The sequence below is a fragment of the Parasteatoda tepidariorum genome, chromosome 9, assembly GCF_982258835.1.
Source record: "Parasteatoda tepidariorum strain Cologne lab strain chromosome 9, Ptep-v5.0, whole genome shotgun sequence".
Lineage (NCBI taxonomy): Eukaryota > Metazoa > Arthropoda > Arachnida > Araneae > Theridiidae > Parasteatoda > Parasteatoda tepidariorum.
The window spans coordinates 38,441-58,324 of record NC_141763.1 but is presented as its reverse complement, the minus strand read 5'-3'; the positions used below and the strand labels follow the sequence as shown (position 1 = coordinate 58,324).

At 26.1% G+C, this 19,884-nt stretch overlaps 1 protein-coding gene across 2 annotated transcripts; it reads right to left on the bottom strand.

Moving 5' to 3' along the window:
- Positions 1-1,211: 1,211 nt before the first annotated feature.
- On the bottom strand, positions 1,212-18,941 carry LOC147803195 (nuclear cap-binding protein subunit 1-like). Of its 2 annotated transcripts, XM_087150529.1 has the most exons (5): positions 17,963-18,941; positions 15,042-15,160; positions 13,743-13,846; positions 11,315-11,417; positions 1,212-7,936 (listed from the first exon to the last, which is right to left on the bottom strand). In XM_087150529.1, exons 2-5 carry the CDS (start codon positions 15,045-15,047, stop codon positions 7,844-7,846), a joined length of 306 nt encoding a protein of 101 aa, XP_087006655.1. In that variant the 5' UTR covers positions 15,048-15,160; positions 17,963-18,941; the 3' UTR covers positions 1,212-7,843. The 2 variants fall into 2 exon arrangements, with proteins under 2 accessions (XP_087006655.1, XP_087006654.1); XM_087150528.1 differs by lacking the exons at positions 15,042-15,160; positions 17,963-18,941 and adding an exon at positions 14,268-14,914.
- Between the last annotated feature and the right edge of the window lie 943 nt (positions 18,942-19,884).

Sequence of the window (19,884 nt, the reverse complement as noted above, 5' to 3'; positions counted from 1 at the left end):
AATGGATGTATGAATGGGTCCACCCTATAAACGGGTGTGACGTATAGTGTGGCAGAAGTCGAATTCTTGGCCATAGATGGCGCTTTTGGAAAACAAGAACAATCGCACCCTTCTGCCTTAACAGGCATAAGAGAGAGAGAGAGAATTGAATGATTCCCTTTTGGTATGACACTCCTTATTAACGGGGAATTTTTAATCTAAAACATTAGACCCATTCTTACAATAACTTTACTGGTCCCGCAGTGGACTGATCGTTAAGACACGGTTCCCAGCATATCACCGAAGTAAAGCATCACTGGATACGGTCAGTGTGCGGGTGGGTGACCACTTAGATCAGTCTGCGTAGGGACCGAGGGTGTGCGGTATTGGTCCTCGTTGAACTGTGCTACCGTAAAGTGCTCGACTTCGCGCGCAGGTCGTCGGGCTACCGAAGCGGGGGTGCCATCCCCTCCGCAGAGGATCAAAATTGTGATGGCATGTCTTCGGATCATCCTCCGGGATGTTTCCCAGACCGTCGCCAATAGCCCATTGTGCAGCTCTAGTGCGACATAAAAATTAACAACAACGACAGGTCTGCGGGCGTATAGTCCTCCTCCCCTCAAACGTCTGGCAACAGGTTTTCGGGAGATCTGCTTTCCTGTGGCAGCAAGAAACTGATTTGCCACCTGCTGAGCTGTGGTGGGCCTGTTCCTTTTATGCTGATAGGACGATGTATTTGTCATCTGCAGGCGTCGTACTTCGAACACGACCTTCCCCGTGCCGCCTACTATACATTCCAGCAGTTTTAAAATGATTTCCACAGCCGTGAAACAACGCTGTGAGCGACGTCGAGCTCCCTGGCAACATCTGTTATTTTTCGCCTTTCTTCGATCTTTCCAATAATTCGGCCACGCTTAAAATCATCTAAGTGATATCGGGAAGACATGCCGAAAATTTCAAGTTCGTCAACTAAATCTTTCCTGTAAAACTTTGACTTGAAACAACAACTCTCCACACGCGTCAAAACCTTTAAAGCTTTTATCAGCGCTATCACGAGATGAACAGACGTGGAAAAAAAATTTGCATACGCATACCTCATCTTACTATATCCCGCACTTATTCTAATTTTCCACATTTTGCTTCCTTTCATTTTGTGGTTGCTATGGATGATAGTGTTATCCGTCCTTAGCAATTGTCCAGCAGTGTAGTAAAGAAAAACAATGAGGCAAGCATTTACAATAACAACTTTTATTGCACCTTTCTGTACAACAACGATGAACTGAATTCTTACTTTATTACATTAAAGGGAAATAGAATTTATTGTCAACTACGGTACAGATATTACGACACATCAAAAGAGATAAATGGAACTTTTTATAAATTTTATATCTTCTTAGACTAGAAACACCATAGAATTGACGGGGGGAAAAAACTTGTACTAAAATGGAACCTTTTGTTTGTATCAATGATTTCATTTAACAATCTGATTGCTCTGTCAGATACATAAAGTCTTGATAATGCATAAATCTTTGAGGATTTAGTTAATATACATTTTCAATAAGAAATATGATTAATTCAGCTTTTATATTTTACATTGTTAATAAACTGCTCGTGTAAAATATTTTAAAAGCCAATATGCAAAACATACTTAAAAATTTTTTTTTTAGAGATCAGTAAAGGCGTAATTTTTAGAGCAAATTATTTTTTAAACCTTTGTTTTTTCAAACTTTTTTTATCATCGAGTAATCAATGTAATTCTTAGACTTTTCCAGAATTCTAGACTATATTTTATCTATATATGGTAGTATTTCGTCAGAAAAAAATAATATTTTTTATTTTATTATTTGATGTTTTAACGGATTTTGAGAGTGGAGAAAAACGCAACTAAATGAAGACATTGTGTAAAACTATCGAATTGCGACATCTTTAAAAGGACTCATTTTAATACATGTTTATAAAAATAATAATAAAATTAAAAAAATTATTCGCAATTCAATATTTAGTTAAAGTTCCCTGTAAAAAAATCAACAGTAACATTTTCTGTTATGTTAAATATAATAAATAACTTTATAAGTCAATTTGATAATTACTCAGGATTTCCTAAGTTTATGAAATGCAACTGAAATTTAGTTTCATAAATTATAACTATTTCAATAAATTTTGATTATTTTTTAGAACATAAGCTATTATATTTTATTCATGAATTGTATAAATTCAAATTATTAACGAAAAACTTTTAACAATGTATAAACTTTACTTTCCAAAAATATTTGGAAAAAGCCATGCTAACTTAAAAAAGAAGATAATATTAAGGATAATTTTAAACCAAAAAAAAAAAAAAAAACATTTCTTGTTTTGAGAATTTTTTTTTGCCTCTGAAGAATCAATTCTCTGTGAAGAAAAATAAATAAAAATGCAAAATTAATGTTTGAAAGGTCAAACCTTCTGAAAGACCAATTTGTTTTTCTTGGTCATTTAGATTTGTTTTTCTTGGTCATTTAGAGTTATTACAAATTGACTGTAGATAAATAATTTTTATCAACAATCAATTTGTAATAACTCAAGTCAGTTTAACTACATTTTGCAAAAAATTATTTTCTTAAAAAAACTTCATAATAAAAAAGCCACTTGAAACAGGACTTTAACCAAGACTTCATGAATCGTGTAATATATTAAAGAAGCACTTTCAATAAAAAAAGAGATTAATAAAAAATCTCATGTTTGCAAAATAAAGCAAAATCATACTTTTTTTTTAAATGAAAGAAAAAAGCATCAATTTGAATGAGCAAATTGCTCATGAAGTCAGATTATTATTTCTAGATACAATTCTTTAATAAATTTTATATATAAGTTAAAAAATATATTTCAATCAAATAGCAACATTTCAGTTTTTTCCCCATTCCCTTATTTACAAAAGTTGAAATAAATTTGCAAAGAAAAAAAAAAAGATTTAAACACAAAACACAGGAAAATAAAATTTCAAAAGCTATAATAATTCCATTATAAGTTTATTTTCCTACTTGATAAATCAAATTTATGACAAAACAAATCAACAAAAATGAGTACAACAAAAATACACAAGACTGAAATTGCAAATAAGTCAGACTTAATTTAAACATACTCCTCAAAAATGTGCATATTCATATCGGGCAGTACATTGCAAAAATCAGGCATGTAAGATTAAATTCTTTGTGTTATACTTCAGTGCCTTTAAACATTCAGAAATTCAATATTGAACATTTTAATAAGTAATTTAATTAAAGTGTAGTAAGAGAAAATAAACAGAAATGTTAAACTAAAACAAACTGAAAAATATTATGAGAAATATATTACTTTTGTAATAACAATATGATTAATAATAATAAAGATTAATAAATAATAATCATTATATAGTAATCATTATTATTAATCATATTATATTATTTTCTAAATGATAATTCTTATATAAATGATAACTATTATATAATAATATAAATGATTACTATAATAATAAATGATATAATGAATGATTATTTTTAATAAAAGAGTCAACAGGGTTAAGTTTTTTTTAGTATCAAATGAAATAAAGACATTTTTTGAAATTTTTATAAAACTCAAAATTAATATCGAAAGTAGAACTTTTTAATACTTCACACAAAATACAAGATCACTAGGTATATTTATACATAAAATCGATTGTTAAAAAAATATTTTAATTTTCCTTAAATTCTGTTGTGTCAAGTAAGTCATCTGCACCTTTACAGAAACAATTCACAATAACCAATTATAATTTATTAACAAAGATGATAAAACTTCATTATTTTTTTTAAATAACTGGTTAAAATATTACAAACATGAAATCTACATACAAATAAACATGTTAGCATGAAACACTAATTAAAAACAAATAAAAAAACTGTTAAAATGTAAACTTCTAACTGGGTGTGATTGCTTTGAAAATTAACCTTTAATGTACAAAATAAGCTTTATCAAGTTTATAAGCTTATTTTCAGAAATATGTTACATTAACTACAAGATTTAAAAAGCTTTTAAGATGCTAGTAATATTTTGAGATCGTCATATTTTATCTTCAATATTAAAGTATATTCAAATTAAAATTCTAGAAAAATTGAGCATAATTCTTTTTTTTACTAATTATTTATTTAGACACTAATTCTAATATAAGTAAGTCACAACTTAAATAAAAAGCATTAATAAATATGCAAAATAATAAAAAACATAGGATCACACAATCTTAATAAATGATCACACAACTGAAATAAAATAATTTTTACCTAAAAAAAAAATAAAAATTTTCCTTCACAGTAAAAATTAAAAATTAAGCGTACCTAAGCAATAAATTTTATCTCCAAAAATACCTCATAGTTGGTTAGAAACATTGAATGCATTTTGCACATAAAATAATTAACCTTAATAAATGTTTTATGGGTAAATAGTGTTTGTATTTAGTTTAATTAATGCACAATGACACCAAAAATAAATAAAAATAATGTATACTTTGTCAATTAAAAATAAATACTAAGTCCTGCACTTTTTATGTAACTGTAAAACATAATTGTTATAAAAAATTTGTTAAAAATTAAGCATGTGTTAAAGATATTTGCATTAGAACAAAACACATAACAAATTTTTAGCAACTGTAATCAAATTTCTACAGACTGACAATCATTATCTTTAAAAATTAAGTACACAATTTTTCGCCACACATTCATTGTAAATGTTTAACTAAAAAGCCTTACGACTGTATTAAGGCTAGTAATTGATCAGATTTCAATTGGAATTGATATATAACAGTACTCTTTCATTCATTTTAATGTAATATAAAAAAAGAAGGTTGAAGTAAATTTTCTTTACCTACTAAAGGACCACTTTAAAAGGTACATTTTATATTAACTAATTGGAAAATTTTAAAAATTAGGTATGTTATAAACACTGATCACCATGATAGTTTTAATAGAATGATTTTTAAAACAATTTAAGCTTTATTTAAACTATTCAACTAAAATTTCACTAATAAATTAGAATCAGATTAGGAACAGTCATTATTTTAATAAAACTTAACAACCAAGAAATAAAATTATTTTCACATATTTTTGGCAAAAACAAAATAAATTTTGAAATACAATGGGAAGACACTTCAAAATATTAGAGTAGAACCCTAATTATACAACACCCAGGGAACTAGGGGTGTGTTGGAAAATTGAAATCCTTTTTTGACCTTTTTATGTCAATTTTATAAGTGTGAGTAAAATTACTCAAAGCAATTAGCAATGATAATAAAGTTTAATAGAATCCCTTATCAGGCATGGGAGTAGGAAAAAAACAAAAAGTTTGAAAATACCTATCAATTCAAATAATGAAAAGAAAAAAAAAACAATAAAAAGGCATGTGAAGTTATTTTTCCCAAAAAGCAAATATTTTAATTATTTAGATACTTGTTTAAAGTTTTTTTTTTCTTTTACTTCATCTACAATTTGAGAGTCTAACAAAAGTTTTTTCAAATAAATCATGATTGATTAAGGAGAATAAAATTATATTAGAATAAAATAGCAAAACATTGTAGAAATATTATTTTTTTAAAAAAATCAATATTTAATATAGCATTTTTTTTCTTCTAAAGCTTAGAAGCTTTATGCCTGTCTTACCTGTGTTTCATTTTTCTGACATGAATAATAGAATCTTATGACACAATATAATGAAAAAAAAGTCATTCTCAATTTTTTTGGGTCATTTCCTAGGAGTTTTTCAGAATTATCATCATAGTAGTAATTTGATATAATTTAATGAGGACTTTAATGACTAAAAAGGAACAATGCATCAGCTAGAATGCAATACAGTTTAACAAGCGTTGAAAGAGGTGTCGGATACCTGAATAGATGAGGCGCTGAATAATTAAGGTTCTGCTGTATTTTACATATAAATGAAATATATTTGTCAATAATTTATAATGAGTTTTACACTTTTAATTAAATAATAAACAAATAGAACAACATGACATGCAAAACACAAATACTAAAAACCAGTTTGCTGAAAAATTAATTCACGAATTCTTAAAGACCAAGAATTTCTTTTGATCATTTAACAATGAATTAACAATTAAAATTACATGTGTTTTTAAAATGATCATAATTAGGGTTGCAAGTTCATTGTCAAATTTCACATAAAATTTAGAAATTTCCAAGGAATACAAATATAAGCATGTAAACGAGCAGAAATTTTTTTTTTGATTTAATTTAATTTTATGTAACGTTAAATTTATTCATATAAACAGAATTTCAAAGAAACATTGCAAATTGTTAAATTATTCTTGATATGTTTTTCCTTTCATCAAATATTTGTTTGCATTAAAAAACGTATAGAAATGTTAGCAAAGTTTTGATAAATTTTACAGTCCTGGACATATAGCCGGTGTTAACCACTCACTCAGCTAATTGTCATTTCAATTAATTTCTGGAAAAGTAAGAGCTTATTGCACTATTTGGAAGGCACATTGCTCTTATTAATTTATAATTGAAAAGATAGTCCAAATCTTATTAAGTAAGGTGATCTTACTATCTCTAAACTATTTTCATGTGAAATTGCTATTGATCTATTTTCCTAAACATTTTATCAATAAAAAATTATCAATTTTAAAGCTGCAGAGAAGTACTAATTGTTGTTAGAATTAGTGTTGAATTAGAATACCAAGGTGAAAAAACTTCGCCGTTCAAACAATTTTTACACAAATCACAGCACTTCAAAAAATTTCTGGATTTAAGAACAATAAAACGTGGAGATGAGCATGAAAATTCACTCCCTGATAAATTTGCAACCCTAATTATAACACATACAACTTCAATGACTTTTTCATGACTAGTAATTGACTAGTCTACTATAATAAATCTGAATAAGACTAAAAATAAATACTAACGGGAAATATAACACATTCCAAAAATGGTTAACAAAAATATGTAAATACAACGATACATAAACAAGTTGAATTCAGAGAATAAACAAAATCAAAATAGTTACTAAAATCCTATTTCAATCTACTAAAATAGAATTTTTATTAAAAAATAAAATGAGATTCTATAAAAAGACATGACTAGAGTAAAAGACATTAAAAGATATTCCAAAATAAATTGCAATTTACCTGTCTGTACTGCTTATAAAATATTGAAACATGAATTTGAATAAAATACCGGGATGTTATTCACCAATTAATAACTGTATAATATAAATAACATTTTAATAACTGCATAGAGCAACTGTTCTCCATGAACACATATGAGATTTTTCGAAGTAAAAACGTAACAAACTATCATATATAACCATATTTTAATTCAAGCAATAACTTCTCAAACACTAAAATAAATAAATTTCAGTTAATTTTAACGAATAAAGGCAAGGAATGTTAAAAGATTTGTTAAACAATGAGAATGACTGTAATAATCGGTAATTAATGAATTTATATATTTTTTAACATCATACAAAAAAAAATATTCAGATGATTTAAAGAAATAATAGGAAGTTAAATTGATACTTATATTAACATGCACAAATTTCCAGTTTAAGCTAAAATTTATTTAAAGAAAAGTCAAAAATTAAATTCTCCTTTTATAAATAGGCCATTTGCCTAAGTGGACCATAAATTGTTGTACCAAAGTGGTCAACTTGCATAGTTAAAAGAAGAAAAAAAACCTTTCAAACTGGGATTGCCAATTATTTCGGAATATCTTTTGAACACTCTTAATGCTATTATTAGTTTGAATGTGAAATATAGATTTCTTTTAGATGGGAAATAAAATTGATTGAAACTTTCCTTGCTTGAGACAAAATTACACTCCAGTCAAAAATTGGATGATAGTAACCAATAAATGCTGCACTAATTATCCACAAGAAAGGAAATCATCTCCAAAATGGTGAAAACGGTGAGGGATGACATAGATCTACTTCTCCACTGCTCACATTCTGTACCCTTTAAAAAGAAAACACTTCATATTAAAAAAAAAAAAAGCTTAAATAATAAATTTGTATGTTAAGGAACACATGTTAGAATTTAAGAAATACATTTATATGTTAAGAATGTCTTAAAGACAGTTCTTTTAAAAGGGCTATACTTTGCACTATCTATAATGAAATGAAGAGTTTGTCTCTCTCATAACTCAAGAATCATTGAATGTATCATTCTGAAATTTGAAAAGTGGCTATAAGGGCAACTTTAGCCTCCAATGTTAAAACTCGCTCCAAATTTTAGGAAGCTTTAATATAGATACTATAAAAAAAGGTTTTTAACAGTCAGGTTTTTAACAGTTAAATGGAACAGTTTTAGAGAAAATTGTGTGTGGTAAATTTTGACTTTATGAGTTGACCTTGGGCAACAGCCTCATGCTAAATAATTCAGAATACTGGTAATCCTTAGTTTTACAAGACGAACCATTTTAAATATGCTCTGCTGAATCTACTAACTCAAAGTCACCGGAAAGGAAAAAATATAAGGAAAAAATTAAGAAATGAAAGGCTTTTTAGTTTCATTAATATGCACTATAATGCAACACTAGATAAGTTATATTTTACTTGTGAAAATGAATTTAAAAAAAGTAATCTAGTGTTTAAATACACGTTAAAATGTAACAATTGAAACAGCAGCATTATTTTAACCAGAAAAGGAAAAAAAAAAGATTAAATGCTTTAAACATACTTATCTATCCTTAACATAACTTGCAAACATTCTAAAGCACATTTTAATGATTTTATGAAATATATTTGAAACAAAATGCAGTTTACTTACACATGGCAAATTAATAGTCTAAATCGTGTAATAATTAGTAACTTTCACATAGTCTAAATAACATAATTCATACTAATACATCACATAATTCATATTTCATAATAAAGTGATTAGATGTGACTACAATCTCGATAATTTTTTTATAAGTTTATTGTTAACAATAATCTGACTTCTTAAAATGTAATAACAATAATTATTCTAGGTTATTTTTGAAAATAGAAAGGTATTTTTGTATAAATAGTAACATCTAAAGCACATAACATAGAGCATATAACATCTTCATGTCTGACATTACTTAGTATTTAAACTGTTACATCTTCCATATACAAGCTTTAAGGCTTTTTAAATTAAGTAAAATTAAGGATGTTTATACTTTGAAAAGTTTATTGCATCAAAATATATAGCATATTTCAAAAGCCCAAATTCAACTCTTCTTTCAATTGAAGAACTTAGTGAATGAAGGTTCTAAGCTAAAATATTTAATGAAATTGAGAATTTTCTGGAAAAGAACTTATTTAAGTTCTACCTAATTATATAATATTAATTTCGTACTTTAATTTGCCATCTTTAAATTTTGAAAATCTCAAAGGATGAAAATACTAATTGACAATCTTCAGGTTTTTACGGAATGAAAGAAATTCCAAGCACATTTGGATACTTACAGTGAACCAGTAACCATTAAAAGTCCATCTTATGGCAGAAAATTAATATACCAAGAGAATAAATGCTAAATAGTTAAAACTAATGTTTGGAATTTATCAAGATTTTGTCAATTGGAAGCTGCAGGACAAGAAATAAAGGTCAGGCTAATACTTTACTTCCTAATGTCAATGTAAAATGAAATGAAATGGGAAAAAAAAAAAAATTTGGTAAAACTGTAAAAGCTTTTTATATATTTTATTTGATGACTAAATTTTACATGCAATCATTAAAGTAAATAAGTTTTAAATACTTGTATATTTTTTAGTTTTAAAAAATATACAAGTTTTATTACTAAATGTGCAATTTATTATTTCTGAAACAATTTTAAAGATGCTACTAACTCAATGGGAAAAAAAGGGCTAAGACCACTCGAATAAACTAAACATCACGTTAACACAAACTAAAAAAATGCAAAGTGAATTCAACTATGTTTTCTTTTGAAGCTAAATTAAATTCTGAAAATTTTACATTAATATGCAACTGTCAAAAACAACAGGCTCGAGGATTGTTTTTCCCTGCAATAGACCAAGGCATCAGAATGTTTTCATGCCCCATCAGGGGCTGCAATTGCACTGGTCGAACAGAGTGGGAAAAAAAACTTGTATAAGAGGATTAAATATGGATAATGGAATATAGAAAATTGATAATTTTAGTGAAATGATATTTAAAAAAAGTAAAAATTTTTTGCAATTGATTGAAAAATAGCAATTTTTTTAAAAAAAATATAAATACATTAATGAAATTAGTTCAAATTAGTCGCTTAATCTTAAAAATTTTCATTCCAGTTGCCTTTTTAGTCGACAATAGCAGCTCTAAAATCTTCAATATATTTGACTTTAAAATATTATGTATAAATTTTTTAGTCAGATGGACTTTTCCTAGGTCAAGAATTAGGATATTGACTGAGTCTGTGTGACACCCTTAATGATGACTAAGAAAAACAACAAAAAAAGTGTTAAGAAAATAAAATTTTTTTAAACTAAAACTGCCAATTGGAGAGCTAACCAAAATAAACCCTTACCAGGAAAATAATTCAGAATAAATTTTTCAAATCACTTTGGGCCACTTCTAATTTTTCTTCCATTTCTCCAATCATTCCTTCTGATGGTCGTACATGATTAGAATCTTCCTCATTGTCTTCTTCCATAGCATCATCTTACTATTTGATGTGTAACCAAAATTAAAAAAGAAAAAACAAAACGTTTTACAGAAAGAGTAGATAAATAACAAATTTATAAAAAGATTAGAGAATAATATTTGAATTGAAATAGAAAAGTAAGTTGAAATAGAACAAAATAAAATACAGGACTTTATCAGAAGACACCCTTTACATTTTAATGTGGAAGCATTTCAGAGAGCAATTATTTAACAAAATAAAAGAGGGGTATCAAAGTATGATTTGAGATATGCTATCAAAGAAGTGGAAATATATTGATTTTTAATTTTAGAGACAGATTTAAACATAGATCACATGTGAAGTAAAGAAAAGGTTTACATTGTCTATTTATTTTTAATTGACAAACACATTTAACAGAACTGTTACAAAACTTCTTTTTAATCTCATATATTTTCAGATTTAGAGCATTTTTTTTTGTAGAGATAAAAGGATATTTTGAATAGTGTCACTAAAGTTTGGGAATTTTTTGGATTTTTATACAATTAAATAAAATTTCACACAGAATTTTTTTAGCAATTCTCCAACTTATTCCACATCATTGACTAAACAAACACATACATTGAAAATTAAAAACTTGCCTTTGATAGGTGATAATAAAACATAGAAACATAATAATAATATATACAAAAAGATTTAACCTAGATGCAAACAGTTATATGGATCAAATATTTTAAATGACTAATTACCTTCTGCAGTTTCTTTTTAGCATCATTTACTTGTTTTTCTTGATTAGTCACATAACGAATCTTTTTACATATTGTTAAATGAAGTATCTCCCATATATAAGCTCTACAAATAAAATAAAAAATCAGTTTTATTTACACATTTTTTTCAGCAAATAAACAATATAGCAATGGAAATATTTGGAAACCAAACGCTAAAACTAATAAATATGTAATTTTTAAAAAGCAAAATTTATAATGTCTAATTACAAATATACCAGCTTTAGGAAGAAAAATTTATTTTAAAAGTAATTCAGTAAAAAAATTATTAAAAATAATTTAAAGTTACTACTTAAATTACTCAGAGTATCCTTTTTAAACTAAAATGAAAATTACAAAGTTACAAAACAAAACAAAAGAAAATTTCATTTATGGCATAATGAAATTTAAGTATGGTCTAAAAGTTTAAAGGCACAGGAACCAAAATAGGCTAAACTACATAGGGGTTATAAATAGATATTGAATCAAAAAAGAAATAGAAAATCAACTGGGTAGTGTGAGATCATTGAACTTGTGTTTACCTAAACAAGACAATTTGCGGGATATTTAATCTAACACCCAATACATTTAGCTCATTTCTTATTATTTAATAAATAATTTTATAGTAAATAATTTTATTAATAAATAATATAAAATTTACATTACTATTTTCTTAATAAATCAGTTGATATTTTTTATTTTAAAAATGGGAAAAGAAAAATCCATAAAATTCATATAAAAATTAACACTTATAAAAAAATCTTAAAATTTCACATATAATAAAATAAATAAACATATCTATCTCACAAATATAACATATGTCATAGAAAACAAACTAAGCTCCAAAACAAGTTAATATATAAATACATACATATTTATAAGAAAAATATAAAATGAAAAAATAAAGAGCTCAAAACAAAATGTACACATAGACTAAGTTGATATAAAAATTCATCACAAGTTATATACATATATACCTGTTTAACTAAGTAAATTGTGCTTTTTTTACTACGATTATACAAAAAAAGTGATTTAAATGAAGATGCATTTTGGTGAGATTATCTTTAATGTAATCAGAGTTTTTATGCCACTAAAAAAGACCAGTTAAAATAAAATAATTTTTCAAAACTTGAGATAATATAAAAGAACCATAATGTTGTTAATTAATTACAGTGTATGATTGAATATTAGGAACAATATAGAACAGCACAGTTTTGCACTTTCGAAATTTGTTTGTTTGAAGAAACAGCTTTAAACTTTAGAAGTATGAAGAACAATAACTTTAAACTACTCAAAATAATCAATATCCAAATTTTTGTGTTTTTTTTTATTTTAAACTTTTACAATCAAATACTTCCTTTAATATTATTTTGAACAAATCTCACAAATTTATAAAAAATACCAGCTAAAAAAAGATTTAGCACAATCATTAAGAAATGTTTATTTTGTAGCAATTTAAAACATATTTCTGATATTTCGGAATATGCTTAGTAATTTTGAACTTATATTATTTTGGGTGCTATAAATATATGCCTCTTATGACAGTTTCTACTAATAATTTTTGGAGTCTCATGGACTATTTTATTCATCTCTAATCAAAACAAATCCTTGTGCTTGGTATTCTACTTTATCAAATTACTGATAAAAAAACTAATGTATTTTGTTATGTCTAAGCTATTATGCATATTAAATGCTGTAAAATAATGTACAGATAAAACTAACAGCGTAAAACCGGAGATCGATTGTATATGCATGTATATATATACACATACAGGTTGTTCCATAAATGTTGTGACAAACTTTTAGGGGAATAGGGCATGTCATAAGGATTAAGAATTACTTAGGAAACCATGACCAGAAATGTTATTGTATGCTGCTAAGGGGGCATTCTTATTATGAACTGTTACCTCCTGTGCCCATGAACATCAAGTACTTTTATTTATCTAAATTATCTTCATTTTTTTGTTTTCTATTAATTATTGTACAACATTGTAATAAGTACAATATTAGCTGTTTTATTGTAATTTAATGATTGGGCAACTAACTGGACAAGCTTGCCTAATCATTAAATTATGATAAAACAGCAGTTCGTAAGCCTATTTTAATGGAACTCTCAACAATAATTAATAGTAATATAAAATTAAAATATTTTAGAAAAAGTTCAAAAGCACAGCATGTCCACAATAAAGCGCCCCCAGCAGTGTATGATGACATTGACAATTATGGTTTCCAATGTAATTCTTAAATCTTATGATGTGCCCAACCTACTTCCCACAGAAGTTTGTTGCAACATTTAAAGGACACTCAGTAGGCATATATATATATATATATACACACACATATGCATACATTAGAAATTCATATAAACAAGTAATAAGTCAAATGTCTCGTAATAATAATAAAGAATACTTGCTTAGGAAATTCTGAAGTGATCTCTTTGGAAAAGAGCCAATTAACTAAAGAAGAACATTCAACTATTTCACCTTTCAAAAACTGCGTAACTAACCCTACCATCATCTGAAACAAAAACAAAAAAAATAATAAAATTATCTTTATAAGCATGTAATGAAACATTTTTATAAACAGGATGCAACAAAACAAATTTAAAAAAAACCTAGACAAACAATATTTAATCCAATTTCATTAAAAATAAATAAATTAACAAAATATAATAAAAGTAGACTTTTACTAATTAGTAAATTTAATTGATTTCAAAGAGACTGCTTTTTGCAGAGATTCAGTGGCTTAAACACTTCAGCAATGGACCACAAGTCTTCTACCTTTTATCTATTCCACTCCTGCTGAATTGATTGCTCTTTTAGAGGGTCCAAACTTTTGTACGCATCAGTCATCAATAATTAGTGTTGAGGTGTCAACAACAAAAATAAATTTAACAGGAAAAGAAAAGAAAATGCAATAAAGAATAAAATGAACAAACCTGTTGACGAGCATGCCAGAGTTCAAACATGCTTTGCAAAATACAAATTTGGGCTTCTTCTGATGTGGATAAGACTTTAAAAACAGCATGATATCCACATAAAACATATTGAAATTTACTTAAATACAAAAAACCCGAGAAAATAAGTTATCTTATATAAACCACCAATTTGAACATCTGCTTGTTTCTGACAAGAAAACAACCCTATGATAATTCATATATCAATAATTTCATGACAAATAAAAAGTATTTATTATCAATATTTTATTTTTAACCTGATATTTAGAGCACCTACTTTTTAAGAATCATATTGTATTATAACAATACATATTACAAAAATCAGGAAAACAAATACATATATATATATACACACATATATAATGAAACTTAAAATATAATAATAAACAGGCAATAAAAAATCAAAACCAAATACTGGTGCAGAAAATAAGTTAAAAAATTAGGCACACGAAAAACAATAAGTAATTTAGATTTAGATAAAAGTAAAGAGTTTGATGACCCAGCAGGAATAGGCCATACATTGAAAATGAAATAGCATTATGTAGGATCACGTGGGGTAAAGTGGGTACATGGTATAAAGTGAGGATATGTTAAAAAAAACCACATATTTTCTTCTTTTAAATTGAAATAATTCCTTTAATATTATTCAAAACATTTACTGGGATTGCAGTAAGCATTTTTACAAACATTTGCCGAAATTTGAAATTAAAGATTATATAAAAGTTTTAATAACAACAATAAAAATAAAGTATGTACCATCATTTTCTTGGAGAGGATTGGGCAAGTCTTTAATAAGTAACAAGGCCTCTTCCGCAGTGCACTTCTCTTTCAGTGCTGAGTCAACTGCTGAGCTGCAAAATTGCCTGGCAACACTTCTGAAAATCCACAAAATAATGCTGTATTTCTTTTTTTTAATTAAAATTATTTAACATATTTACATATCTCACATAATTTTAACTTGATTATTCTATTCTAAAATAGTTTTTGGTTTGGAAAATATTTATTATAATGCAATATTAATTTTAATACAGCATTGCATGTACTCAATGTTTACCAATCAGTGTACTGTGACCCGGAAAGAAAGTTGAAAGTTTCTAAGACTAATTTTTAAAAAAAGTCTTGTCTTAAGTTTTTTAGTAATTAAACAAATAAAATGGAAATTTTTTCACGAAAACGAGTCAAAAATACAAAATATTAACTGATATGCTATAGACTTTGGATGATTTTATAAAAGATAAAAATATAACAAATCATTTCAGTTTACTTCACAATCTAAATTGTATCATTGTTACATATAGAGATTAGTTTACTCTTTTATATATATATGTGATGTAAATGACACAAAACCCAATTATTATGAGTTTCTTGTTGACTTAAGATTCTTTTTATTCATTAATTTCTAAAACAAAATTATGGATTTAATACTTTTAGAAAAAAAAATATTTCAAAAGTGAATACCTAATTTCTTAAGCTGTACACACAGTTCGAAATAAAAAAAATCCTTCTAGAATTATCTTTGTTTTTTTTCTTTGTATAGCCGTTGCCAATAGTAACACAATGTGCATCATGAAAAATTACTCAGTCAAATTTCCCATTACAAATATTTTTATAATTACAATTTTTTCATTTCAGACAGCCTTAAAAAAATTTTTAAACGATAATCTAATATCACCAAAAGATCCTCCTGATTCTGACTCATTAATTTTATATGCAAATATATATATATATTAGAATTGGTGAAACTTGACAAATGTGTTTTTCTACTTTTTTTCCAAATTAAAACAAAAATTAAAAAAGAAATAAATAATAAACTGATTTATTATTCTCCCACTTTAAAATATTTTAGGAAGTTATATTACAAACTTAATAATTATAATAGATATATAATTATATATAGATATAATAGATATTAAATGGTTGCCTAAACTATTAAAATGGCAATTGAAAATCATAATTTTGGGGAAATTTTTAATAACAATTTTTAATAACAACTTATTGAATAAATATATACCATAATTCTAACAAAATTCTTTGGCTAAATCACATGTTAAACAATTTTAAAAACTCTGGTTTTCGCTTAGAAAACAACCAAAAATGCATAGAAATGGTATAAAATTTTAACATTAAGAAAGGAAACCTCTTTTATTAAAACGCATATTTTATTAAAACATCAGAAGTTATTATTTTCATAGCGTTTAAAAACTAACTATCAATCAAGATTTAGAATAACATAGGGAGATTAAAAAAAAAGAAGATATTTTTTCTTTAAAATGACATCAGAGAGAAATTTTTTTCTCCTTTGATGGATATTTAAGAGAAGAAGAAAAATATGACACATTTTAATAATGTTGAAGTAAAATCCAACAATTTATTTCTAAAAAAAGTGAAATTCAATAATTTATTTTGAAAAAATTTAAAATTTAATTATTTATTTCTAAAAACACAGAAAATCTATTTGCTTAAAATCACACTTCTTTTAACATCTTTCTTCAGCAGTGACAACTCCAATTTTAATTTTTCAAAGTTAATTTTTTTTAGTTAAGTTTTTAAGTCCTTGCCATCCAACCTCATGGCCAGTGGTCTTCCTTTTGCTCAAGATCCCTCAGCTAAAAAAATCTAAGAACTTCTAAATCCAAGATCTCAGTGAGGTTTAAAACAAAGTTCAGTAATCTTATCAATTACAGTATCTATCCAGTCTTAAGAGGGAAATGTCAGCTGGATAAAACAAAATCCCACTCTCCTATTTAATTAGCCCACTGGCAGATCAGTAAATGGGAAAATTTGAGAGAATGTCTCTCCCCAATTCCCTTAACATCGAAAAACTGTTTTTGATTTGCGGAGAAAATTGCAGGTTGAAATACCATTTTTTACATGCAGAACAGTCAGTGGGTTAATACCCATCACACATTTCAAGTTAAATTATTAGTGTAATAATATTCAATGTTTATGGATAAATAACACAAATGTGAAAATTTATGATTAGGAAGAATAAAAGCGTATGGACAACTGCTTTAGCAATCTTAATTTTTTTCCTTCTTCACCAACCACAATGAGTTTCACAAACAGATAGTTCCTATATTTCACTTTTTTTATTCCTAGGTCAGATAGTATGGAAGCCAGATATCAGACTATAATGTCATAACTTATGTTACTTGTTGCCTATAAAGTTGAATATTGTTCTCCTTCCCACAAAGGGTGGATGATAGCTTTGAGAATTTTTCTCTAAAATATGCCCAGTTAGCATTGCGGCATAAGAAAATACTTTATTTAAATTTTATTATAAAACTTTTAGGAATATTTCTACTCAAGTAGAAAAAAATAAAAGAATAAATAAAATTATTTTAAAGGGGAAAAAAATCTGAAGTAAAAAGTTTTTTTTCTTTTAACAGATATTTAAAATGTATAAACCAAAGCAAATTTTTATTCATAAAAAATTCTTTAAACACAGCAATATTACTTAAAAATGTTAAAACTTTATTTTACTTTCCAAATTATAAAGGAGGAGAAAGTCGTCATGTATCAAGCACTCAAATATAGGCACAAATTCTCAAGACTCACAAGGCATGAATGAGAAAAACTAAAATTTTTACATTATCAAATAAATATTTCCGCAACCGTTTCTTAGGATTCTTTATCTCAAATACATCAGTTAAAGCTATTGTATGAAATAACTTTACCTTAACAGTGACATATTCAAGAGGAATCTTGCATTTTCTAGGATAGCTTAAGAGAATAGCAGCACTAAAAAATAAATATAAGAAAAATTAAACACAATTAAAGTTTTAAATATATTAGGACCAAAAAAATTATTAATATAGTCCAATGTCCAGTGAAATATCATTCATCTATCTCTCATTTTCTGAGTCTGTCACACATTAAGCAGGAAAGTTAAGCTTAGAATCATACAAAATTAAAATTGCAAAAAAGGTGCTGAAATTCAATCTAATGGGGGAAAAAGAGAACAAGTTTTTTCTTCCTTTTTTTTAATATTATTCGTGAATAGTAAGATCTGAATTAAAAAGAGCCATCCATAAATCTACATCATATATTAATACATATACCAATGAACCAATTTATAAATGAAAGGACATGTTCCCCATGCCTGTTGCCCCCTCATACACATCCGTTCTTGTCTTTCTAAAATGCTCTACCCTAGGTGCATGGTCTAATTCTAGGTAATAAAAGAACAATTCTTTGTTTTAAAAAATTTAACTGAAAATTTGTTCCTATCAAGTATAGTGATATTGAAAAATTAAGGACTTTTTAAAACCTGGTTGCACCAAAATTGAGTACTTTTAAGAGTCTTTATTTTTCAAAATAAAGGTGAGCAGTTTAAAAGCACTTTTAAGAATCGTGTAGAACACTGGCTTTTTTTTTTTGCTCTGGAAACAAAGTCAGTAAATTAAGCTTTTTTAACGCTGCATAATACTTTAGTGATAAAACAAATTGAAGGAAAGCAAGTACTTTTCCTTTCTCGCAACAGGAAATATTTTTCCAACAAATTTAAAGTGTGATCTCAAATACATATATGAAACAATTATTTTTAGCAATTATGGAAATATCTTCCAAGGAGAGGTTTATTAACATTTTATTTTACAAAAATCTCAGTAACTTTAAAAGTCATAATTTCTGAAAAAAAAATATGAAAGTTGTGGATATTTCAGTTCATAATTTGTTTTTAGCTAAATATAATCCATGAAATAACTTTAATTAACTTTAGGATAATTTTGTATTTGAGAAAAAAAGTTGACTTCAGATTAAATTAACATTCAATTTTATTATAAAAAAAAAGTTATTACAAAAAGTGGTTAAAAAAAGCAACATAGCAGTATATTCAACAACTTATTATATGCTACAATTTTAATAAACCAATATAATGTCTACATTTTTTAAATACTCTAAACAGATCCATGCTTTAATATCAAACAAATATAATATTATTTAAGTTAATTTTATTATGTAAAAATTATCATAATATTAAGAAAATAAATAATCATTTCTAATAAATGTAAGCATTAACTATACAAGAAAACTTTTTCCAGCTGTAACTTTTAACATTAATATTTTAAGAAATTTAAATTATGCATAATTAAGATTAACAATAAATGATCAACAGCGATACAATAGTGCACCATATCAGGTGTTAACTACTGATAAATATATTTTTACAACAATAACATTAATCACAAAACAATAGTTCTAAGTCATACATAACAATAATATGAAAGAAATTTTAAAGGAAAACTTTGAATAATTTCAAATATTTCAATAAATAGAGTTAAAAATAAAAAGGTTTTTATTATAATCCAATAGATTTTACAGAGTAATTTCATTTCTCTTAAAGTTTTAAGGAATAAATTTGAAGAGAGATGGGTGTCTTTTTATCAAAGTATTTTGTCATTTAAATACATGATATTAATCTTATAACGCTTATTATGTAAAAATATGAACTGTAAAAGTATTAATTTAATATTTCTTTAAAAAAAAATCATTGAAAAAAAAACAAAACAATTTTAGGTTGATGTCTTTACCATTCTTTCCAGTTATGTTTCAGTGCTTGGCAATTTAGACTGACATTGCGAACACGTGTGAAGAAAAA